Source organism: Cryptomeria japonica, chromosome 6 (genome assembly GCF_030272615.1).
Source record: "Cryptomeria japonica chromosome 6, Sugi_1.0, whole genome shotgun sequence".
Taxonomy (NCBI): domain Eukaryota; kingdom Viridiplantae; phylum Streptophyta; class Pinopsida; order Cupressales; family Cupressaceae; genus Cryptomeria; species Cryptomeria japonica.
In genome coordinates this window covers 21,363,320-21,390,299 of record NC_081410.1, presented here as the reverse complement: position 1 = coordinate 21,390,299, position 26,980 = coordinate 21,363,320, and the positions used below count along the sequence as shown (strand labels likewise).

Here is a 26,980-nt window from a genome sequence, read left to right as displayed (position 1 = left end):
TAGCAGAAAATTCGCAGGTTGTTGTTGTGACCATTTCACACATCGCCCCATTAGAATGCGGACCCCCTCTTTTTGCTTTAGGTTTTGCTTTCCTTTTGCTTGTTTTTCTCTCTGCTTTCTAGGTTTTTTGAGTGAGTGAGTGGTTTGCCTGGGCTGGCTAGATTAGGGCTAATCCTTAGAAGCTCGTTTTAGGGTTTCTTTCAAGCTGAGTCTAGCCTAGTTTTGGGAAGTTGTTGGTCGTCTGCCTGAAACCTCAAGTTTGCCATAATGAAGCATGCCTTTCAGGAGAGTCAAGTGGGTTAGATCAAGGAACAGGGTGAATAGGTCTCAGGTCAGGTCTAGATTGAAAGAAAGTTTTCTTGTCAGGGTCCTGTTTGTTTCCGGGTCTGAGTCAGTTGAGCAAAGTCAGTGAATAAAGGGAGTTGATATGATCAAGTTTGATGGAGAATGAAGCAAACCAAGGTAAGGCCTGGCCTGGAATCTCAATTTCGCTCTTGACCCTTCCAAAGGGTCCAGGGCGAAAATCCTTATAGACCTCCTTTTTCTTCTCATTTTTGACTAAGTAGGGCATGTTTGAAGGTGAATTGATATGATCTTGCCTGAGGAAGGAGTTGGTGGATTTTGAAGAGCAAGATTGATGCCTAAATGAAAATTTTGCTCCTGACCCTTCCAAAGGGTCCAGAGTGAAATTCATCTTAAACCCTATTGCTTGCCTTGGATAGACTTGCAACCTTGTTCCTAGCTTGGAAAGTGACCTAACTTTGCCTTATGAGGTGGTTTGAAACATGAGAAGTGAACGATCTGGCCTGGAATGGAGATTTCGCTCCTGACCCTTCCAAAGGGTCCAGAGCGAAAATCTTATTAAACCTCATTTCTTCCTACTTTGGCTAAATTTTGATGTGCAGGGTATCTTGGAGGGAGGATTAAACATTCTTGTCACCTTTGAAGATTTGGAAGCATGAGTAAATGAGGAATTTTGGACAAAAAGGGAAATTTCGCTCCTAACCCTTCCAAAGGGTCCAGAGCGAAATTCCCAAAAGCTCTTATTGTGCAATGAAGAAGGTCAAATTTTTTGGCATGAATGGAAGGGAGATAGCTTGTTTTTGCCTCTTGAAGATGTTTTGAATTGAAAAAATGAAGGATTTTGCCCAAAAGGGAGAATTTCGCTCCTGACCCTTCCAAAGGGTCCAGGGCGAAAATTCTTCAATCACCTGTTTTTCTTGCAAAATCAAGTCAAGCTTGGGTTTTTATGGCTTGGATGAGAGAGGAGTAGTGTCTTCTTTCCTTGAGAGGTGAATTCAACTTGAAATGATGGTGGAATAAGCCTAAATTAAGAAATTCGCTCCTAACCCTTCCAAAGGGTCCAGAGCGAAAATCTCTATAGGAGACATTTCTTGCCTTGTTTGGTCAAATTGAGGTGTCCAAGACATGATGAAAGGAAGAATGAGCATATTGAAATCCTTAGGCTTGTTTAGAAGTTGTGAAAATGAAGGATTCTAGCCAGGAGAGTGAATTTCACTCCTGACCCTTCCAAAGGGTCCAGAGCGAAATTCCTTATAAACCTATTTTTTAGCCTTTCTTGGACATGAAACTTTATTCCTAGCACGATGAAAGATGAAATCCTACCTTGCAAAGAGTTTTCAAGTTGAAAAAATGAAGATTTTTGGTCAAGATTGAGATTTTCGCCCCTGACCCTTCCAAAGGGTCCAGAGCGAATTTTCTCAAAAACACTCTTTGCTATCAAGTTTTGCTAGGTCAAGTGTGGGATAAGGTAAAACCAAGAAGGAATTGCCCCTGGGAGTGACTTGGAAGTGCTAAGAAATCATTGCAAAGTGAAGGAATTGAGCCAAATAGTGAATTTCACTCCTGACCCTTCCAAAGGGTCCAAAGCGAAATTCCTAAAAACACCTATTTTCCTTGCAAGGTCAAGACATCTTTTTGGTTTTTATGGCTTGAATGGGTGTGAGGAGGTGTGTTTTTGCCTTTTGAAGATGATTGAGGTTGAAAAGATGAAGGAATTGAGCCTAAGAGAGATTTTCACTCCTGACCCTTCCAAAGGGTCCAGAGCGAAAATCCTAAAACCAATATGTTCCTTTCAAGTTTGTGCTAAGACAAGACTAGACCAAGGTAGAAATTACCCTTGAAAGCACCTTTGAGTGGATGTTTGTTTCAAAAAATGATGATTCTAGGTCAGAGAAAGATTTTCGCTCCTGACCCTTCCAAAGGGTCTAGGGCAAAAATCCTAAAATCCCCTATTTTGCCTTGCAAGAACAAATCAAACTTGGATTGGGTGAATGAAGAAGACAATTTCCTAACCTTGTGAGGTGGATTGAAGTTAAAATGATGGAGGAGTAAGCCCAAGCAAAGAAAATCGCTCCTGACCCTTCCAAAGGGTCCAGGGCGAAAAACATCAAAGCCACCTTTTCTTCCAAAGTTTAAGTAAAACTAGGCCTGGACTACAATGATAGAACCCATTTAGAATGCCTTGGGAAGATTTGGATTTTCAAAAAATGAGAATTTTGAGCTCAGGAGAGAATTTCGCTCCTGACCCTTCCAAAGGGTCCAGAGCGAAATTCCAAAAAAAGCAATATTTCCTTCAAAATATTGATGAGTCAACTCAGTGATTGAGATGAATATTCAGTGATTGAGATGAATATACCCTGGAGATTGCCTTGAAGGAGGTTAATGATCAAGCTAAGGTAAATTGTGACCTAAAAAGAGAAAATCGCTCTTGACCCTTCCAAAGGGTCCAGGACGAAATTCACATTATCACCTAATTTGCTCATGTGAAATGCTAAAATTTGAAATGCAAGACTTTGATTAGGTCAAAACAAACATGAGCTTGCCTTCCGAAAGATTTTGGAGTCAAGAAAACAAGGTATTCAAGTCCTAATTTGAAAAATCGCTCTTGACCCTTCCAAAGGGTCCAGGGCGAAATCATCAAAAAGCCTATCATTCAACCTTGTTAGAGTGAGTCAAGGGTAAATTGTGAGATTGTGAAGACAAGGGCATGGGAATTTGCAAATCTAGGTTGTGAAAATTTTGACTCAAAGAGTAAACAAGCCTAGATGTGAGGTTCAAACAAGCTTTGAAAGTAATTTAGACCTTCATCACTTTGGATATTTCAATGCCTAAGGAGGAAAGAAGCTTCATTAAGCCTTGATCAAACCTAAATATTCCTCAATTTTCACTAAATTTGCCACATTCAAGACATTTGGCGAGGCTAAAGCAAGTTCGCATGAATTAAGGCATTTGCAATTGAATTAATTAATTTCAAGCCTTAAAATAAATATAAAATTCACCTTGGAAGCCTTGTATTTAATTTTAAAATTAAAAAAAAATTAAGGTGAGCGCTCAAGCCTTTTATTTTGTCTTTTTAGGCAAGTCGGCCTCCTTTTTAAGTGGGATTTTATTGCTAATTGACCTAAGTCGGCCTCATGAGGAATTAGGGTGAGCGCCCTATATAAGGGAGGTGTATTGTGGACAAAATGCAAATCATTCATTCATTATTCACATGCGAATTTTAGAAGCAGATTAGAGGAGCGAATTTTTATTAAGTTGGAGGCTAATTTCCAGAATTTGCTAAGTGTTTGGAGGCTGGTGGAAAGCGAAGTTCTTCTGAAGGCTGATTAAGGCATAATTTATCCAAAGGAGGACCAGAAATTCAGTCCTTATCCAGCAAATTTTGATCTCCTTTTCTTCATTTTCCAAGGTTGATAGTTAAGCTTTCAAAGAAGAGGTATGAAGAATCAATTTTTTTGAAGTTCTTATTCAAGACTTATTTTGATTTCATAGCAATCTTTTAAAATTCAAGTCTTGTAAAATCTGATTTCATTCATAATTAATTCGAAAGTTTATAATTCTTGGATTTATCATGTCATTTTCAAATTAATGTCTAAATTATTCCCTTGAAAGGTCTTAGATCCTATGCTTTAAGATATTATACTCAAAGACTAACTTTAATCTTTTGTGTAGGCATCAAATGACGACCCCCAAAGTCGGAGGATCAACTACTTGGCAAACTCTCATCAAAAAAGATCAAGCCAGGACAAGGACAATCTCCTCCAGTCCAGCATCATTAAGGACGACCTTCTCCATCTATCTTCCAGTCCAACATTTGAAGGAAAGCATCACCAAATTGAGCATCAACCAAGTGTTAGACAAGGTGGCATCCCAGTCATCACTCCTCCAGTCGGGTTGGTCCACCTCAGCATATTCAGATTCAATGTACCTGACTCATTAAAGATGGCACAAACTTTGATGTACCTACCCCGACTATCCGTTGGTCGAATATTCCAGAGAAGACATGTGTCTAAATAATGCAATTATTTCATTGGTCAGAATTAAGTTTGTTGTAACAAACCCTAATTAGGGTTTCATTGTAAAATCTTGGCCATTGATCTCGAATTGATCCGGGCCATTCATTGTATTTGAGGATGCTATATAAGCCCTCACTCATTTCATTTTAGGGGTTAGAGAGTTTAGAGTGAAAAAAGTTAGAAAGTTGGAGAGAAATAAGTTATTGTTGTAGCAAAATTGAGTAGTGAAGAGAGAAATTTGAACAATTGTTGTCCATTTGGTTATGAGATCAATAAAATATTGAAGTTGTGGTATTTTATTGCAATACTTGTGGCTATCTTCATGATTGTTTATCTTTTTGAATCACTTTCAATTGAAATAGCATTTAAATTTTAAGTGTGAAGGACGAATTGTTGTGCTTGATCTTTGATAAGATTCACATTCCAAACCACTGGCTTCTTACTGATTGTAAGAACGCCTTGTGTGGTCAACTGGAAACATTGAGATTGATTAAGAATTCAATCATCATTAGAAGTATTGATATGTATCTCCTTGATAGTATCTATATCCTTGATGATTTGAAAGTTATTGAATCCCCTTAGAAGATCACATCAATTCCAGTAGAGTTGTAATCTCTTGGCGATACTGAAATTGGTAGAATCTTATCAAGTCTAGCCTTCATTGAGTCATTCTTAGGATTAGTTTAAGTATCTCTTCCTTGAAACCCTTATCTTTTGATATTTTTGAAAATCTGTCAGCATTAGGAAAATCCTGTTCCCTCATTTGAAAGGAAGTAGCACGGACAAGCTTTCACTAAAAGTACGTAAGGCCCCTTGAAGAAACAGCAAACACAACGACCACTGGTGCTTATCCACGAGTAGAGATCCTACAGAGCAGAACCTTGAAGTCATCCTGATTGATCCTTTTGCGACATCTTCAGCATTCGGAGACTTTATTCAAGAGAGGATAAGATACCTCTGGGTATTTTATTCTATGTTTGGTCGTGTACAAAATACACATCAACAGTTGTCAAGGTTGCAGAAAAGAATAGCACCACCGCCACGAAAATCCAAAAAACCTTTGTTGGCACCTAGAGACAAATCACTGAAAAAATCTTGTCACAGAAGACAACGCGGGTTTTTTTTAAGGGCCGAACACTGTAATGCAGGGTGAATGAAGATCACGACTTCGCAGAGACGAGGGCATAGATCACGGAAGAAAACTAAGAAATCCGCAAAGAAAGGAGGTGTCACAAGCAGAAAATAATGCGAAAAGTTGCGAAAACCCTATGAATCGCAACTGAAAAAAAAGGACGACACGACGCAAAGCGGAAGAAATCGCATAGAGACCCTGCACAAGATCGTCTTGGAAGTCGAGGGATTGCAGAAAAAATCCGCCACAGAAAAAGCGAAGAACAATAGAAAAACCGCCTAGAAGAAACCCTTCAGAAAAAAATTCGAATTTCGAATTTTTGAAGAAATCGCAAGCCCTAGATTTTTTATTTTTTTTCAAAAACAAAATTTTTCTTTTTGCTCTAATACCATATTACGAAAGTAATTTGGTAAAAATAATTGTTGTATTTACGAATAATCATGAAGATCATTATAAAGAATTACAAAAAAATACAAAATAGAAAGTTTCTAATAAGAAACTAAAATTACAATATATTACATTATTGAGCATTTAATAACTTAGGAAAATATAATATTAATAACTATATCTTGCTCTAAGATTTCACAGACAATAATACCTAGGTTAAAATTTAGGGATTGCATTAAAAATTAAATTAATAATAAATTAATCTCACATTCACAGATGCAAATGGAGACATTCACAAGTGCATGACCCAATAATGCCGCACATAGCATCAATAGACATTCAATGAAGTTGAAGTGTAATGAATATAGCGTACATTCAACACATAACTCCAGAGAAATACTCCAAGATTGCAGTGAAAAGAGTATGTCACACATTATAGAATAACCCTAGTTTAATGGGATGCAATGCAGCTTCACCCAGATTTAAAATCTTAAAAAATGTAGCCAAAATTTATCCCTCAAAAGAATGTGATCCAAACATCACTTCTAAATCAAAACTTGTGCAAAAGAGAGAAAAATCCATAAGTATTCTACTATCGTACCAAAAAAAACATCCTTCATAATTCTACACCTGTTCACAATGTTACCATATCTTGATCTAAGATTTCGCAAACAATAATAACTAGGTTAAAATTAAAGGATTGCATTTAGAATTAAATTAATACTAAGTTAATTTACATTCACAAGCACATGACCCAATAAGACAACACATAGCATCAATAGACATTTAATGAGGTTGTAGTGTAGTAAATATAGGGTACATTCTGTAGAAAATACTTTTGTCATTGATGTCATCTTTTTGTCAGTACATGGTCTTGACAGTATGTGTTCTTTTTCTGACGTTTGCTTAGAGACTCCAAGTATTAGGCTTGATATGTCAACAAGTGGTGTAAGAGGGATCTCTTTCTCAAATGGTTGTTACTTGACATATGAATATTGCTTGCATCAAAATATCTCAGTTTATGGAGTGTGTGTGACAGTTGGAGGATATTTTCTTTTGCACTCTGCATACAGCCAGTCTCTGGAACAAGGCGTTTTTTCTTCATTCCTTCTGTCTTTGTTTCTTTCTATGCTCAAACAGAAGGTTCGATTTCTTACCGTGCGCTTTTCTCTTATTGCAGAGTTTAACATATTTGATATACGTTTCTGAGCTTGCAGAGTTTAACGCAAGCTGTGCAGAAGGCATTTTGTTTTCCAAATTTTGTATCATTGAAATAATACGTTTTTTTTTTGCAAGTATGCTAAGTGATGTGCTAGATATTGTTGGTGGAGCCGTTTTTTTGTGATTGTTGACGAATCTGTGTAGAGTGTTTGGAAATGATTCTTTCTTCCTGACGTGTTTTGGCTTCTAGAGTACTATATTCCATAGCGCAGGTTTGAGGATAACGTTTTGGTGTGCCCGAAAGAGTGTGAAGCGTCGACATGACTCTAGAACCAGTTTGTAACGAATGAATTTGATTACTTGCTTGGAACATGTATGCGTGGCATTATTCTTTTGGTTAAAAAAAACATCCTCTGGAACAGCAATAAGTTGTTTGTGTTGTATTGTCTTGTTTGCGAGTTGGATGATGTGTTACATTTCTCTATCGAACCAAGATTGAAGTGCTTTTATCATTTTTTTAATGTGATTTATGGATGTGCCAAAAAAATACTTGATGATATATCTTGAAAAAGTTTTCATTTAAAGTGTGTGGAAGACGTTCTTCAATTTTCAGAAATGCCGTGTTGAATTCCTCTTACGTCTCTGATAGAATTGCTACTATATGAGGAGCCAAGTAAACATAAAGAGTTGCTAATAGAAGTTTTTCTTTTAAATCTGCTAATGAGATTTGGGGTTCTATTTTTAAGGCAGAGTGTTAGGTTTCATCTGGGTATGAAATTGATCTGAAGGTAGTGTTTTGTTTCAAAAACTTCCAGTTTCCTCTGAGAATATTTGCTGAAGTTGAATCTTTGGATGGTTAAATGAAGACAAATATCTGTGCATCAAACTGAAAATTCATTTGTTGATAAGAGTTTACTTTCACAGAATGTGGCGTGATGATTCAGTATAGAAGTCTTGAAACATTTTCAGGTTTACTCAAAACTGAGTAAACAGAGAGCTTGCAAGTTATACGGAGTCTTGAACTTATTTTCTGAGAGGTTGAGTAGGTGCTCAATGAAGTTGTTTATATTTGTACTGAGTTGCTGCTCTTTGTGGAGTTGGTGCTCCTGATTGTATTTGGGTTGGTGCCCATCTTGGTAATAATATTGCTGATATTACGTGGTTTTTTACCTGAAAGGGTTTTCCACAGGAAATTTTGCATCCTTGCATTTTGTCTACTTTGATGGTTTTGTTTTAATAATTTTAGATTTACAATACTAATTCAGCCCCTCCCCCTCTCAGTATTGTCTATGCATTTTTCAATCGATATCAGAGTCAGTGCTCTTTGTTACAGCTTAAAAGCCTGAGAGTTGGCCCAGTTTGTGTTGAAAATGAATCCCTTAGAAGGTCTGGCTACTAATAGAGCTCATTTGTTTGATGGGTCAAACTATGCGTTTTGGAGTGTTCGAATGAAAACATACATTATATCTCTTGGTTTTGATGTCTATATGAGTTTGGTTAATGGGTATACTCCCCCCTCTCAACCACCTACAGATCCTGATGGAAAGAGGGCCTTTGAAAACAATGCTAATGCCATGAATGCAATATTGTGTGGTCTGTCTGAGTCTGAATTTGTCAAGGTCATGCACTGTGAGTCAGCCCAAGCTATGTGGGAAAGATTGCAGAATGCCTATGAAGGAGATGTAAATTTTAAGAATGCAAAATTAAAAACACATAGAATGTTATTTGAAGGTCTCAAAATGCAAGAAGATGAAAATATAGCAGCATACTTCTTAAGAGTTGACGAAGTTGTGAATTCTCTTAAGGGTTTGGGAGAGACGTTGGAAGATAAAGTTGTGGTTCCAAAAATTTTAAGATCACTGCCCCTAAGATTTGATGCCAAAGTTTCAGCAATAGAGGAGATGCCAGAGTTGGACAAATTAACAGTAGATAAGTTGCATGGCATCTTGACTGCATATGAAATGTGAACAAACGTTGAGGGTTCGTCAAAGAAGGAAACAACTTTTAAAGCTTCAAAGAAGGGTAAAGAAAAGGAGCAAAAATCCAGTGAGCGTTCAAAAGAAGACTCTGAGGATGAAGCAGCACATCTTGTTAGGAAACTGAAAAGAGGCTTTGGTAAATACAAGGGCAAGCTGCCATTAAAGTGTTTCAACTGTGGGAAAGTTGGTCACTTTACATCAAAGTGTCTTTATGAAAAAGAAAATGACAGTGATGATGAAAAAGAATCAAAGAACAAAAACAATAAGAAGTTCGTGAAAAGAGAAAGGAAGTTTCGAAAATTTAAGAGAAGTCTCTACTCCAAGGAAGACAGTGACTCTTCTCCTAGTAGTGAAGAAGAAAATCAGAATGATGAAATCTTATTCATGGTAGTTGAAGACATTCAAGAAGAAGTGGATTACTTTGATGAAAAAAATGTGGAGGTTGATCTTGAACAAGAGCTGATTAGTGCTCTTAGTGAGATTAAGAGACTAAAAATGAAAGATCAGAATCTTAAACTATTGCTACAGGAAGAAAATGACAAAGTTTCTGAGAATAATGCTGCACTACAAGCTACTGGAAAACTTATTGAAGACCTTAGAGTGCAGATTGAAGAAGATAAAAAGATTGAAGAAGATCTTAGAAAACAATTCAATGACAAGGAGGCTACTTGTGAAAAACTTGAAAAAGAGAGTGTCTCATTGAGAAAGCTTGAAAAATCCTCTCAAAGCTTGAAAAATCCTCTCAACAGTTCAATAAGGAAAATACTTTTCAGAATAGTACTATGACACTAGATGGCTTATTGAGCTCTCAAAAGCAGTCACTTGACAAGAGTGGAGTTGGCCATGATGAAGGTCAATGTTCTAAACCTTCTGGAGGTAAACAACAGAAACCTAACACTAGTTTTGTTTCTAATAACAGAAATGGTAACTTCAATAAGTTTTTTAATACTAGACAAGCTCGTGTGACTAGCAACAACAATGCTTATTTCTATGGTTACTATTTTTCTTGCAACTACTACGGTCATAAGGCTGTAAATTGTAGAAAATTTCCTAAGAAAAATTTCAGTTTTGTGAATCAGAATTCTTTTGCACCTTTGAGAAATTATGCTATTGTTTGTTACAAGTGCAATAAAGTTGGTCATTCTGCGAAGTTCTATAAGAGTGTGTTGATAGATTTGCCTAAGAAGGAGGATGAAAAAGAGAAAGGGAAGAAGAATATGAAAGTTTGGAAGAAGAATGAAAAGTCAGGTTCTGAAGTACCTTTAGTTGTGAAGACAGTTTTCCTTACTCAGAATGAGAAGGATATATGATATGCTGACAGTGGCTGTTCCAGACAGATGACGTGTGACAAAAGTAAATTCCTTACTCTTAAAAAAATGAATGGTAAAATCAGGTTTGGAGGTAGTTCTTCCGCAAGAGTTGTAGGTATAGGCACTCTTGTTCTGAATGATGGTGAAACAAAAGTAGATAATGTGTTGTATGTCAAAGGTTTGAAACACAATCTATTAAGTGTAAACCAACTATGTGACCAGGGATATGATCTTTCTTTCAATTCGAATTGTTGCACTATAAGCAAAAGTGAAAAATTCATTGCTAATGCTACTAAGGCAGCAAACAATCTTTATATTCTTGATGATTCTAACAGTGATATGTGTTGTTTAAGTCAGTTTGATGAAGCTTGGTTATGGCATAGGAGACTTGGGCACATGAATTTTGAGAATTTGATTAAAATCAGCAAAAAAAGTTGTAAGAGATATTCTACAACTAGAGAAACCAGCAGATATTGTTTGCAAAAATTGTCAGACGGGGAAGCAAACTAGAACCAGTTTCAAATCCAAGGACTTATCTAACTCCAAACCACTTGAGCTAGTCCATACTGATCTATGTGGACCAACTAGGACAGCAAGATTGCAAGGTGAAAAGTATTTTATGCTATTAATTGATGATTTTACTCGTATGACATGGGTGACTTTCTTGAAAGAAAAATCAAAGGCCTTAGAAAAATTTAAACCATTTAAAGCCTTAGTTGAAAATGAAATGGATTTGAAGATTAAGTGTTTGCGTTCTGATAATGGCGGTGAATTTACATCTAATGAATTTGTGAGTTTTTGTGAGCAAAATAGAATCAAGAGACAAGTTTCAGCACCCAGGACACCACAACAAAATGGTGTGGTTGAAAGGAAGAATAGAACAGTACAAGAAATGGCTCGTAGCATGATGAATGAAGACAAAGTTAGTGATGTTTTTTGGAGAGAAGCTATTCACACAGCTGTGTATATTCAAAACAGAGGCTTGTTAAGAGTCAAATATAACAAGACACCTTATGAGTTGTGGAAAGGTAAACCAACAGCAGTTAAATACTTTAAGGTTTTTGGTAGTCCTTGTTATATCAAAAGGGAAGATAATAATCTAGGTAAGTTTGATCCTAGATCAAATGAGAGTATTTCCTTGGGTTATTCTTCTAAAAGCAAAGCTTATAGGTGCTTCAACAAAAGGTTGCATAAGATTGTTGAAAGTGTTAATGTAAAAGTTCATGAGATGACTAACACTTCTTATGAGAATGGAAATGGCAGCAGCAGTACTCAAAAGGAGGTGACAAGTAGTGTTGTTCAACCCCCTTCTTCACAATCACAAGCAGGGACAGCAAGTAATAACACTCAAAATACTCCTAAAAACTCTCAATTAGGAGCTGGAAATGCATCTTCTTCATCTAGTATGCAAAATGGGACAGCAAGCACACATTCTGAAAATGAATCAGAAAATGAAGTTGGTAAGACCTCTTTCAAGACTCCTAAGTTTGTGCAAAGAAATCATCCTTTTAATCAGACTTTACTTGAAAATAGAACTAGAGCTACTAGAAGGAATGTAAATTATTTTGAAGATGAGGATGTTTCATTACTTTCTAAGTTTGAACCTAACTGTTTTGAAGAAGCAGCTGAAGATAAACATTGGATAGCTGTCATGAAAGAAGAGCTTGAGCAAATTCAAAAGAGTGACACATGGGAGCTTGTGCCAAGACCTAAAGACAAGAATGTCATAGGTACAAAGTGGGTCTACAAAAACAAACTGAATGAAGAAGGTCAAGTGGTAAGAAATAAAGCACGTTTAGTATGCAAAGGATATGCTCAAATAGAAGGTGTGGATTATGATGAAACTTTTGCACCTGTAGCTTGTCTTGAAGCTATTAGGCTCTTTCTTGTTTTTGCTTCTTATAGAGGTTTTAAGGTGTTTCAAATGGATGTTAAATCTGCATTTCTTAATGGTTATTTGAATGAAGAGGTTTATATTGAACAGCCTGATGGATTTGTGTTGACTAACAAACTTGATTATGTTTGCAAGCTGAAAATGGCACTATATGGCCTTAAATAGGCTCCACGAGCCTGGTATGATAGATTGGATAAATACTTGCAGCAACAAAGTTTCAGGAAAGGTGTAGTGGACAGCAATCTTTATGTAAAAGAAGAAGGTAACAGCATTTTGGTTGTTGTTGTTTACATAGATGATCTAATATTTGGCAGTGATTGTGTAGGCATGAGCAAAGAGTTCGCTACAAACACAAAACAGGAGTTCGAAATGTCTATGGTAAGTGAGTTGTCTTACTTTCTGGGTCTTCAAATTCAGCAGTCATCTGAAGGTAATTTTATCTCTCAAACAAAATATATTAGAGAGATGTTAAAAAGATTCAGAATGGAGGATAGTAATCCTGTTAGTACTCCTATGGAAACAGGATGTAAGCTCAGTATAGATGATGAATCTCCTAATGTTAATCAGACTTATTATAGGTCTATGGTAGGCAGACTTATTATATGTTACAGCTACTAGACTTGATATTATGAAGGCAGTTGGTTATGTTGCAAGATTTCAGCCCTTTCCTAAGGAAACACATGCAAGCAGTGAAAAGAATTTTCAATTATCTTAAGGGTACAATGAGTTTTGGCTTATGGTATCCTAAATGTCATGATTTTACACTAATTGCTTAAACTGATGCAGATTAGGGAGGTTCAATAGATGATAGAAAAAGCACAAGTGGAGGTGCTTTCTTTGTTGGTGGTTGTCTTGTTTCCTAGCTTAGCAAAAAGCAGGCCTCTATATCATTATCCACAACGGAAGCGGAGTATATTGCAGTTGTATCTTGCTGTACATAGGTCATTTGGATGAAACACACCTTGCAAGATTTTAAGCTTGAGTATGCTAGACCTATTTCTATTTTATGTGATAATACAAGTGCTATTGATATTTCGAAAAATTCAGTTTTGCACTCTCGTACTAAGCATATTCCCATTAAATATCATTATTTGCGAGAACGAGTTGCTAATCAGATTGTTAAGTTGGAATATGTGTGTTCAAAAGAACAAGTAGCTGATATTTTTACCAAGCCGCTTGCCAAGGAGACTTTTGAATTTCTGAGGGAGAAACTCGGAGTGATTTCACTCCAACATTGATATACGGATTGAATTCAGGGGGAATTTTTGCAAGACTCGACAAAAACTCGGCAAGACTCGGCAAAAAAACCAATTTCTAGTGACTTTTGCCTAGAGCGAGTCCTAGAGAGTCACGAGTCCCTGAGACTCGGCTAGGATCACTCGGCTCGGGACTCGCCAGGACTTGGAGAGTCCTGACAAGTCCTGGAACTATGATTCATAGTTATATTTCATGCCCCAAATCAGATTTTTCAAGTCATTGATGTCAAAAGGGGGAGTAGCAGACAGGGGGAGTTTGTTTCAAGTGGTTTGCCATCAATGTCAAAAAGGGGGAGATTGTAGAAAATACTTTTGTCATTGATGTCATCTTTTTGTCAATATGTGGTCTTGACAGTATGTGTTCTTTTTCTAATGTCTGCTTAGAGACTCCAAGTATTAGGCTTGATGTGTCGACAAGTGGTGTAAGAGGGATCTCTTTCTCAAATGGTTGTTACTTGACATATGAATATTCCTTGCATTGAAATATCTCAGTTTATGGAGTGCATGTGACAGTTGGAGGATATTTTCTTTTGCACTCTACGTACAGCCAGTCTCCTGAAGAAGGTGTTTTTTATTCATTCCTTTTGTCTTTGTTTCTTTCTATGCTCAGACAGAAGGTTCGATTTCTTACTGTGCGCTTTTCTCTTATGACAAAGTTTAACGTATTTGATATACGTTTATGAGCTTGCAGAATTTAACACAAGCTATGCAGAAGGCGTTTTGTTTTCCAGATTTTGTATCATTGAAATGATACGCTTTTTTTTGCAAGTATGCTAAGTTATGTGCTGGAAATTGTTGGCGGAGCCGTTTTTTGTGACTGCTGACGAATCTGTACAGAGTGTTTGGAAATGATTCTTTCTTCCTGACGTGTTTTGGCTTCTAGAGTACTAACTTTTTTGTGTGCCCAAAAGAGTGTGAGGCGTGGACATGACTCTGGAACCAATTTGTAACTGATGAATTCGATTACTTGCCTAGAACATGTATGTGTGGCGTTATTCTTTTGGTTAAAAAAAAACGTCTTCTGGAACGGCGGTAAGTTGTTCATGTTGTATTGTCCTATCTGCGAGCTGGATGATGCATTACATTTCTCTATCGAACCAAGATTGAAGTGCTTTTATCATTTTCTTTTATGTGATTTATGGATGTGCCAAAAAAATACTTGATGATATATCTTGAAAAAGTTTTCATTTAAAGTGTGTGGAAGACATTCTTCAATTTTCAGAAATGCCGTGTTGAATTCCTCTTGCGTCTATGATAGAGTTGCTACTATATGAGGAGTCGAGTAAACAGAAAGAGCTGCTAATAGAAGTTTGTTTTTTAAATCTGTTAATGAGATTTGGGGTTCTGTTTTTGAGGCAGGGTGTTGGGTTTCATCTGGGTATGAAATTGATCTGAAGGTGGTGTTTTGTTTCAAAAACTTCCAGTCTCCTGAAGAAGGTGTTTTTTATTCATTCCTTTTGTCTTTGTTTCTTTCTATGCTCAGACAAAAGGTTCGATTTCTTACTGTGCGCTTTTCTCTTATGACAAAGTTTAACGTATTTGATATACGTTTATGAGCTTGCAGAATTTAACACAAGCTATGCAGAAGGCGTTTTGTTTTCCAGATTTTGTATCATTGAAATGATACGCTTTTTTTTGCAAGTATGCTAAGTTATGTGCTGGAAATTGTTGGCGGAGCCGTTTTTTGTGACTGCTGACGAATCTGTACAGAGTGTTTGGAAATGATTCTTTCTTCCTGACGTGTTTTGGCTTCTAGAGTACTAACTTTTTTGTGTGCCCAAAAGAGTGTGAGGCGTGGACATGACTCTGGAACCAATTTGTAACTGATGAATTCGATTACTTGCCTGGAACATGTATGTGTGGCGTTATTCTTTTGGTTAAAAAAAAACGTCTTCTGGAACGGCGGTAAGTTGTTCGTGTTGTATTGTCCTATCTGCGAGCTGGATGATGCATTACATTTCTCTATCGAACCAAGATTGAAGTGCTTTTATCATTTTTTTTAATGTGATTTATGGATGTGCCAAAAAAATACTTGATGATATATCTTGAAAAAGTTTTCATTTAAAGTGTGTGGAAGACGTTCTTCAGTTTTCAGAAATGCCGTGTTGAATTCCTCTTGTGTCTATGATAGAGTTGCTACTATATGAGGAGTCGAGTAAACAGAAAGAGCTGCTAATAGAAGTTTGTTTTTTAAATCTGTTAATGAGATTTGGGGTTCTGTTTTTGAGGCAGGGTGTTGGGTTTCATCTGGGTATGAAATTGATCTGAAGGTGGTGTTTTGTTTCAAAAACTTCCAGTTTCCTCTGAGAGTATTTCCTGAAGCTGAATCTTTGGATGGTCAAATGAAGACAAATATCAGTGCATCAAACTGAAAATTCATTTACTGATAAGAGTTTATTTTCACAGAATGTGGCGTGATGATAATACAAATGCAGAAGCATATGGATTTCAAAGAATTGATGCCCCCTGAATTTTACAAATTTATCAGGACCAAGGGGCTTGGTGAAGATGTCTGCTGGCTGCTCCGAGGTAGGAACATACAGCAACTGGATGGATCCGTCTTCAACCAGCTGTCGAATATAGTGACAATGAGTTTCCACATGCTTGGTTCTTTCATGGAAGACTGGATTCTTGGCGAGTTTGAGTACTCCCTGATTATCACAGAACAAGGGAGTTGGACCTGCCTAGGAGACATGCATATCCGCAAGCATTCGTCGAAGCCAAACCGCCTCACAAGATGCCTTAACTGCTCCCCGATACTCTGCTTCTGTCGAGGAGAGAGCCACTACCTGCTACTTCTTACTCGTCCATGTGACAACACCAGATCCCAAGCTAAACACATACCCTACTGTAGATTTACGGTCATCAACCGAACCTGCCCAATCAGAATCTGTGTAGCCACTGAGTGTAGGATCAGAACTCCAAGTGTACAGAAGTCCATAATCAAGAGTGCCACTCACATAACGCAGCACACGCTTCGCTGCTATCCAATGATCAGCCTTGGGAGCTGTCATGAAGCGTGAAATGTAGCTCACTGCAAAACTAATGTCAGGTCTCGTGGCAGTAAGATAGATGAGACTGCCCACTAGTTGCCTGAACAAAGATTCATCCACAACTGGTGAATATGACTGAGCTAAAAGTTTGAGCCCAGGTTCCATAGGAGTAGAGGCAGGTTTGCAATCCTGCATTCTGAACCTGTCCACAAGACTTCTGGCATACTTGGACTGAGAGAGAAAGATACTATTCTCAGTCTGCCAAACTTCAACTCCTAAGCAGTAATGTAGAAGTCCCAAATCTGTCATATCAAAGGTGCGGCACAAATCCTGTTTGATCCCAGTGATCAAATGTGTTGAACTACCAGTAATGATTAAGTCATCCACATAGACAACCACAAACAGAACATCATTACTAGTATGCTTGATATACAGGTTTGCATCAGATGGACTCCGCTGAAAACCATGATCTGTCAGGTACTTATCAATTTTCATGTACCAAGCCCGAGGAGCTTGTTTCAGACAGTAATTGCACTGCACATTCTTCTTCTTAGCACCATCCTGTGTCTGAGAAGAGCCTTTCTGCTAAGAAGACTGAGAGGACTGAAATTTGCCTTTATCCTTGTGAAAGGATTGGGCTGTGAAGGCATTTTCCGAGGAGGCTGACGTAGTACCACTACCAAACTGTTGTTTCCAGTGATCCTGCTATAGAAGTTTGGTGCACAATTCTGAAAACTTCAGGTCAACATTAGTTGAAGTAATATTGAGGGTCTCAATGAAGTGTTCATACGATTTCGGAAGACTTTTCAGAGTGATTACTACCATGTCTTCTTCCTCCATAGTCCGACCAATAGCTTCGAGCTGATCTCGAATGTCCTTAATCCTCGTGAGGTGTTCCTGTAAGGACATGCGTTCGTCCATCATGATGGAGAACAGCTGATTCTTCAGAAAGAATGCTCGGCTCTTGTCGGATGTCTCATGCAATTCCTTCAGATGCTTCCAGATGTCGGAAGCTGTCTTGCCGGAAGGAATTTGCGGTAACTGATCATCAGTCACGGAGAGTTTGAGAAGCATAACTGCCTCCAGATTGCGTTCATCAAACTTATCTTGATCTGTACCAGGTGTACCAGGACTGAGCTCTTTTCCCAAAACAAGCTGGTCAAAACGCCTATATTCAAAAATGGTCAACATAAGCTGTTTCCAGATGTTGTAATTGTTGCCATTAAAGCGTTGACTGCCTTCTAAACATCAGATTGGTGAGAGAAGCCATTTGCACGTTTCCCAATGTACTAAAAAATGACAAGAAGAGATAGGTACAACAGCAATAGGCACGGATTTCAAGATGAGTCCCGATCGATGTAGAAAAACGGACAGGTGCCTTAAAGATGAGAGAAAACCCAGAAGGAATCTGAAAACCACATTCAAATCTGTTGGCTCAAAAATCGAGGCACGAAAAACGATGCACCCAAAAAAATTGGGCAACTACCCAGATTCGGTTTCGAAAAACCCACCAAGAATCTGCAAGAAAAAATTATTTTCGATAAAAACTTGAAGGTAAACACCTTAATCGAAAAAAACAGAGGGTCGTGGAAGCCATGATATGCCCAGAAAATTTGACGCGCAGAAAATAGGCTACAGATCGCAACGAGGTTGCAGGTCGCATCATCGAGGGTGTAGGTTGCGTCCCTGAGGGTGCAGGTCGCGTCACGGTTGTAGGTCGCGTCGCGCCGAGTGTGCAGGTCGCATCGCGGTTTCAGGTCGCGTCGCGCCGAGGGTGCAGGCACAAAGCCACAAACGGTGGCGCGATTAGTCTTGCAGGTCACGCACAGAGCCACGACCGCCTCCAAACAGAAGACAACCTTCCTTAAAAAAATTCACACGAGCTAGGAAAAAAACCTTAGATGAGTTTTTAACTGGAATAATTTTCAAAAATTTCCACTAATTGGAAATTAGAATTAAAAAATTTCCGAAAATAATTCTCCTAAAGCTCTGATACCATAATACAAATGCAGAAGCATATGGATTTCAAAGAATTGATGCAATAACAAAATGAGCAAGATGCTCATAAATAGTACAGGAGTATTTACAAGAATAGCAAGTTTCTAATAAGAAACTGTTGATAAGATCGCAGAAGATCTTACTAAAAAAGAATATACACTATTGAGCATTAATACTAAAAATAACAATATTTTAATATTCTAATAGATGATTCAGTATAGAAGTCCTGAAACATTTTCAGGTTTACTCAATTCTGAGTAAACAGAGAGCTTGCAGGTTATACAAAGTCTGGAACTTATTTTCTGAGAGGTAGAGTAGGTGCTCAATGAAGTTGTTTGTATTTGTACTGAGTTGGTGCTCTTTGTGGAGTTGGTGCTCCTGATTGTATTTGGGTTGGTGCCCATCTTGGTAATAATATTGCTGATATTACGTGGTTTTTTACCCGAAAGGGTTTTCCACGGGAAATTTTTGTGTCCTTGCGTTTTGTCTACTTTGATGGTTTAGTTTTAATATTTTTAGATTTACAATACCGATTCACCCCCTCCCCCTCTCAGTATTGTCTGTGCATTTTTCACATTCAAGCACATAACTCAATAGAAACACTCCAAGGTTGTAGTGAAAAGAGTATGTGGCACATTATAGCATAACCCTGGTTTAATGGGATGCAATGCAGCATCGCCCAGATTTAAAATCTTAAAAACCATAGCCAAAATTTATCCCATGAAAGAATGTGATCCAAACATCACTTCTAAATCAAAACTTGTGCAAAAGAGAAAAAACATCCTTAACTATTTTACTATTGTGCCAAAAAAGCACCTTCATAATTCTACACTTGTTCATAGTGTTACTGTCTTGCTCTAAGATTTCACAAACAATAATACCTAGTCAAATTTTAGTGATTGCATTGAAAATTAAATTAATACTGAGTTAATTTAACATTCACAGATGTGATTGAGGACATTCACAAACGCATGACCTAATAAGGCAGCACATAGCATTAATAGACATTCAATGAGGTTGTATGTAATGTCCCTCTACTTTGAAATATAATTTATAATAAATAATGGTAATAATAAAATTAAAATACAAAAGAATAAATATAAAAATTAAAATTAAAATATAAAAGAATATAATTAAAAATTTGATTAAAATTAATGAATGGTCAAAAGGCATGAAATGATAATTTGTGACTACCCCAAACGTGAGATATAAAAGGGAGAAGAGAACCTCATTTGAGTGGGGAAGAATTTGGAAATGAAAAGTGCAGATCTGATTTAAATAAGAAGTGCAGATCTGATTGTGGAAGGTTGTGTCCCTTTCAAAGGGTAGAAAGAATGAAGAGTTGCGCTCTTTCAAAGGGTGATAATGGTGAAAGGGTGTGTCTCTTACCAAAGGACATACATGATGAAGAGGTGTGAAATCTCCCTCACATTGAGAGATATAACGGGAAGGAATCAAAAGCATCTACTGACATCACCATCGATCAGATTAGATCAGAACTTTTATTAAATTACAAGCAGTAACATCCTTGTTCTTGGTGGTATGCATGGGGATGTGTTGAATATGTATGCTTAATATATGAAGCCTGATAATGTTGTTATGCAGAATTTAGTAGTAATATTAATATAGACTGCAATATGTATGGCAATCATACTTAATTTCATATATATACATAATACATGAGAAATTAGTATACTTATAGTCTGTATCATGTTATTACTGTCAATATTTGAGAAGATGGGATTGAGTTGTTCCAAAGAGGGGCATGTTATTACTGTCAGTATTTGAAAAGATGGGATTGAGTTGTTCCAAAGAGGGGCAGTCTAAATCCAAGCAATAGGTTAAGTCCCAAGATAGGGTGAGGATCGGCAACCCATAAGCCTTGAGAGGATAGACCCAAGATAGGTATGGGCTTGGATCTGTAAACTTCGAGTGAACCTATTGTATTTGGTCTCTAAGCACTTTGGTAACATACATAGGCCTCTTCTCCCTTAAAACTGAAGTAGTAGCAATGTCTGATATTTATATTAACAACTATGAATAATGAAATTAATCATCTAATAAGGAAAATATAGAAGCACTTGTTAATAACTAATAATTTGAAGAATATCAATGACTGGCTTCATGATTAGTCTCTCAATCAATTTTAGTATATTGAAATAGATTAATTATGTTAATCAAGTAGGGGGCATTACAAATGATATCAGAGCTATGATCCTGCCATCCTGCAGGGTAAAGATGAATCAATGAATCATTCTAGTCAATAAGAAGAAATCTAACAATATGTGCATTCATGTGTATGCTCCGTGTTTGCATATATCCATGTATATGCTTCGTGTTTTCCATGCGTATGCTCCGTGTTTTTTATTCATATTGGTGGATGACTTAGTTTGAGAAAATTAAAATCAACATTGCTTGAGGACAAGCAAATTTGGGAAGGGCAAACTGTAATGTCCCTCTACTTTAATAATAATAATAATAAAATTAAAATACACCGCTCATGGGCACACCCGTTCATGGGCTTGCTCGGGTTAATCCACTCTTGTATCAAAGGCCCATTGTTAAATGGGAATTGCCGCAGCATGGTTGGTATAAGGCTAATTTCAATGGGGCCTCAAAGCGTAATCCGGGTGTCTCTGGTGTTGGATTTGTAATTAAAGATTGGGAAGGTAACACTTTGTTCTGGGAGCTCAAAGGCTTGAGCATGGAACGAATAACGAGGCAGAAGCTCAAGCAACCTTATTGGCGGTTCAGTGGGGGTGCAAAATTTACACCTAGAAGGGGACTCTCACATTATTGTCAATGCAATCATGAAAAGTGAAACAAATGCTTGGTGTTTAAATGAATTTATTTCCAAAAGCAAAAATGATTTAAATGTATTTAGGAATCATGTCACTTTGCATGTGAGAAGGGGTAGCAATGAGGTGGTTGATGTAATGTCCAAATGGGCAACATCATTTGAATTGGTGCATGAAACTCATGTTGAAGATTTCCATAATCTGAAGAAGGAAGACTTGTACAGCGAAGTACAGGGTAATTATTAATGGCTTTTATTGCTTGGAATGGATGGAATGTTGGAGTGTGCCAAGAATTTATTTATAGGGGCTTGGGACCATTTTTGGCTATATCAAATGCTGCAAGTGGTAAGGTGCTGACAAGTATGGAAGCTACTTTCACCTTTTGTGGGTGATGTCTCAGCCAAGAGACTTAAATGCATTTTCAGGTTTTGTGACGATGCCTTTGTCCAAATAATGAAACGATGTCGGGGGAGAGCTTCCTCAAGACAATGCATAAATACAAAACCAATGTGGACATGGTGTCAATGGTTTTGGCTTGGGGCTTCAAACTAAGAGAACAGAAGGATGTTTTGGTTCAAATCATGCGGCAATGTGTGGAAGATGACTGGTTGTGCAGGTTGATGAAGCTTCTGGAGATGGCCATGCCTAAGGCTGGGTTTGATGTTGGGGAAGGGTTGGAGATTGATGAAGTTTATGAATTGAGGGAACTGGTCCCTTTCATCCGTTGTCCTTTTGGCTTGAATAGGGACGAACGCAGAGCAGAAGTGGCTATTGGGTGGGGATTCTCTCAAGTTGTAATTGAGAGAGAAAGCGCTAGAATCCCAATGACCTGCAATTGGTAATTTGGAAAACAAGAATGCAAGGGGTAAAGGCAAGCGATCGAGAGCGGGCAAGAGGAGGGCAAAGATGGCAAAAAGTGAGAATGCTTTTTAAGTTGCCAATACGAGTGGTGGATGGAGGAATGATGGTGAAGGGCCGAGTGGAATTGGTCCAAGTATGCCCTAGCTCTAGTGTGTGTGTGTTACGATGGAGAACAAGGATACCTGTGGTCTCGGCTGCTCTGTTTTTTCGCATTTGCCTTAGGTTTTAATGGGTTTTGTACAAGTGAAAGTGTCCTCTAGGGTTTGGGGTGTCTAGTTTTATTGGCAGTGGCGGAGATGGGTTTCAATTTTGCTATTTTTTGTATGAAGACCATTTGGCTGTTGTAAGGGTGGTAATTTGGAGTTGTCTAGTTTTAATGGTAGTGGCGGAGATGGGTTTGAATTTTGCTAAAATTTTTAATGAAGCCTGTTTGGTTGATGTAATGGTGGCAATTTTGTATAAAACATGCCAACTAGGGAAGGGACGGAGATGTAGGATGGATGGTTATAAAGGGATGAATCTGTTTTTTGGGTGCCTGTTTTATCCAAGCTTTGTTGATTCTCAGCTATGAATCGATGCTTCTTTTATATTAATAAAATACAAATTATTACCAACCAAAAAAAAAAAAATTAAATACAAAAGAATAACTATTAAAATTAAAATTAAAATATAAAAGAATGTAATTAAATATAATTAAAATTAATGAATGGTCAAAAGGTATGAAATGATAAGTTGTGACTCCCTCAAACGTGAGATACAAAAGCGAGAAGAGAACCTCATTTGAGGGAGGGAGAATTTGGAAATGAGAAGTACAGATCTGATTTAAATAAGAAGTGCGGATCTGACTGTGGAAGGTTGTGTCCCTTTCAAAGGGCAGAAAGAATGAAGAGTTGCACTCTTTCAAAGGGTGCTAATGGTGAAAGGGTGTGTCTCTTGCCAAAGGACATACATGATGAAGAGGTGTGACCTCTCCCTCACATTGAGAGATATAAAGGGAAGGAATAAAAAGCATCTACTGACATCACCATCGATCAGATCAGATCAGAACTGTTATTAAGTTACAAGCAGTAACATCCTTGTTCTTGGTGGTATGCATGGGATGTGCTGAAAATGTATGCTTAATATTTGAAGCCTGATAATGTTGTTATGCAGAATTTACTGGTAATATTAATATAGACTACAATATGTATGACAGTCATAATTTAATTTCATATATATACATAATACATGAGAAGTTAGTATACTTATAGTCTAAATCATGTTATTACTGTCAGTATTTAAGAAGATGGGATTGAGTTGTTCCAAAGAGATAGTCTAAATCCAAGCAATAGGTTGATGGGATTGAGTTGTTCCAAAGAGATAGTCTAAATCCAAGCAATAGGTTAAGTCCCAAGATAGGGTGGGGAGCAGCGACATAAGCCTTGAGGGGATAAACCCAAGATAGGTAAGGGCTTGGATCTGTAAACTTTGAGAGAACCTATTGCATTTGGTCTCTAAGCACTTTGGTAACATACATAGGCCCTTCTCCCTAATAACTGAAGTAGTAGCAAGGTCTGAAATTTATATTAAGAACTATGAATAATGAAATTAATTATCTAATGAGGAAAATAAATAAGCACTTGTTAATAAGTAATAAATTGAAGAATATAAATGACTGGCTTCATGATTAGTCTCTCATCAATTTTAGTATATTGAAATAGATTACTTATGTTAATCAGGTAGGGGGCATTACATTGTAGTGTAATGTATATAAGGTACATTCAAGCACATAACTCCAATGAACATGTGATTTGTTTGCAGTATAATGACTATGGAGTACATAGCATATAACAACAATAGATGTGTGATGAGGTTGTGACGTAAATTGTAATAAATATAGGGTATGCATGAGCAAATAACCCTAACCAGCATGTGATAAGGTTTTACTGTAATAATCATGCAGTGAAGTTGCCATGTAATGTATGGTACATTTGAGCACATGACTCCAACAGAGATGTGAGCATCTTGCAGTAGAATGATTATGGAGTACGTAGCACATAACAACAATGACTGATGAGGCTTTGAAATTGTAATGAATGTGGGGTATAAATGAGCAAATAACCCTAACTAACACATGATGAGGTTTTCCTGCAATAACATAGGATACATTCATGATTCAAGAATGTAACCCCAATAGACATGTGACAAGGTTGTGGTGTAAAGAATATAGGGGTAATCCAACACAAGTGCGATGAGGTTTTACTGTGATGAATATAGGGTATAGTTGAGCACATAATCCCAACTGATATGTGATGACTTTGGTGGTAATAAACATAGGGTGCATTCGAGCATGTAACCCCAACACACATATGACAAAGTTGTGGTGTAATGAATATAGGATGCACTCTAGCTTAACCCAGGTTTAACGTGATATATTTCAGCAATTTAAAATCTTAAAGAATGTGGCCTTAAATTTTCTGCGAGTTACCCCCACACAAACCAAAAAAGGCATTAAAGGAAATCCCATAAACTACCCCAATACAAACAAAAAACAAAAAAACAAAAGCATTTTCCTGAAGTTAGTTTGCTTGCACTGAAACATTCTTTGCAAGTCTTTTGGATCATCCTGCATCAAAAAAAATCATTATCCAACATTCTGGGCCTCACTACTGCATCACTCACCAGGGAGTAGCTGGAAGCCAGTGCTTGATATCCGGAAAGTCTGTCCTACATGTTACCCCATACTGCACACCTCACCGGGGGGTAGCCGGAATCCAGAGCTTGGTAGCTGAAAAATTTGTCCTCCATGCTGCCCCATACTGCATTAAGGGCAGCCCGATAGTCTCACTAGACGCATACCAAATACAATAAGCATTGTTCTAAGGTTAGTTGTTCGCATTGAAACATTGTAAATAAATTTTCTTGATCAACCTAAAACCAAAAAATTACACGCCAAGATTTTAAGCTTCCCTACTGGATGCTTGAGACCTGAAAAGGCTGACTACTGAAATGCCTTTCAGGTTTCCCCAACACTACATTAAAGGTCTCTTCGCCTCACCCAATACATACTAAGAACCAAAGAGCATTGTCTTCATTTTACTAAAAACCAAAAGGCACGAAAGATTTGTTCTATGCGAAACCTCCTCTGTAAGTCTTCTCGACCAATCTGTGTCAAAAAGAATATAATCGAATACTTTGGATCTCACTCCTGAATCCATCACCAGACAGTAGCTTGAAATTAATGCTTGAGAACCAAAAAAATTCGAATCATATCTTTTTTGTTTTCTTTTTCGCAGGTTGATCCAGAAGACTTGCAGACAACAAAAGGCATGCCTAAATCGTAGAGACACGACTGAATTCTAGCACAAACATAACCCACCAATGATCAATAATAGCACACTTTTTCTTACCCAGTACATACAAAAATGAAATGCACGCCCAATTCGAACAAAAAGCAAATGCATACCAAAATGTCAAAAAAATACTCAAATTTGGCACAAACATTACCGTCAAAGCTGACACACAATATCCTTACATAATACATGCCAAAAACAAAAAGCATACCCATATATCAAAGACATTACTAAATTTCGACACAAACAAAACCATCAATGCTAATAAACATTATCCATGGCGAGTATAAAGGGCACAAAAAAAATAGATAGGGTAAACTAAAATTACCTGATATCCACGACCAGTGTATTTCAGCTGGCAGGTTTCGAACCCGGGTCGCCTGCGAAAGAGGTTGTAAATCTCGCGGGGCTTAACATCTTCGGGAAGACCAGAGATGAACAGGGTCCTTACTCTGTCCTTGTGATTGCCACTGCTAACCCCTCCATGTCTGTTATGTTTCTTACTCGAATTATTATTGTGGTAGGGAACAGGAAAGGGGAGAGTAGGGGCAAATTGCTGAACTGGGGGAAGGAAATGAGGTGGTGCAGAAGCAGCAGCAACAGGAGGAGGAGATGGATAATAATGAGGATTACTATTGTTACTGTTATTACTGTATTCATGATGATAATGAGGAGGAGGATTATTACTGTATTCATGGTGGAATTGGAAAAGAGGCGGTGCGGCTCCTGCTCCTACACCTGGCGCTGCCATCTCAAAACTCAAAAATAAAACTCTGCAATGCAAAGGAAAATGTAAAAGTTATTTGCCAAGAATACATTTCTGAGAAGCGAAAACCTTGGTAAATGAAAACATTCTGCAGTAAGTAAACCTTGTGATAGATTTTTTTCTCTGCTCGACCAGTCGCTTGATGTCTTTGAAGAAAGAATTTGAACTGGATTCTTACTGATACGGTATTTGATGGTTGCCGTGGTTTTTTTGGCTTCCTTTTGCTTTTCGAAGAAAGTTTTTTGGCTCACTTTTCCTTTTCGAAGAATCTGGTCGTGGATCGCAAGTCATAATTGGTTTCTGCCGGCAGACAGATTACTAATCTATCCGTTAGCTTTTATTAAAAAGCAGAATTAAAACATTTTGATATTTTATTTATTTTTTTAAATATAAATAATAAATTTATCAATTGGTCAATTTATATAAATAATAATAGGGGAAGTAATAGTGGTTGTAGTGGTTATCTAGCTTTGTGAGCTTACATATCATAAATGGTACATCGGATTTTGACGATTGTTTTTAGTGTTTTTAGTATGTGACTTAACTGTTTATAGTTAAGGTTTTGGCTTCTGGGTAGTAACGATGCTCGCTATGGGATCAATTATGCACACAATGGTAAAAAATATACATTTCAAAGTGTCACCCGATACCTACTTAAAGATGTTCCAATAACCAATGACAATAAGTAGATAGGGTAAACTAAACTTACCTGATATTCTTCAAGCCTTTGTCAGACATTATGAGAAAGTGTTTACTACACGGGAAAATTCCCCTCAGTGTGACTGAGCCTTGTA

General features: G+C 37.4%; 1 protein-coding gene across 2 annotated transcripts in view; it reads right to left on the bottom strand.

The window, feature by feature from the left end:
* The window catches only part of LOC131048043 (uncharacterized), a 123,928-nt gene extending 97,433 nt beyond the window's left edge, over positions 1-26,495 (bottom strand). For both annotated transcript variants that reach the window (XM_057981885.1, XM_057981884.1), the window contains exons 1-2: positions 26,290-26,495; positions 25,749-26,193 (exon numbers count right to left, since the gene is read on the bottom strand). In XM_057981885.1, the coding sequence (XP_057837868.1) occupies positions 25,749-26,171 (423 nt within the window). In that variant the 5' untranslated portion in view covers positions 26,172-26,193; positions 26,290-26,495. The remainder of the gene's footprint in view (positions 1-25,748; positions 26,194-26,289) is intronic.
* Between the last annotated feature and the right edge of the window lie 485 nt (positions 26,496-26,980).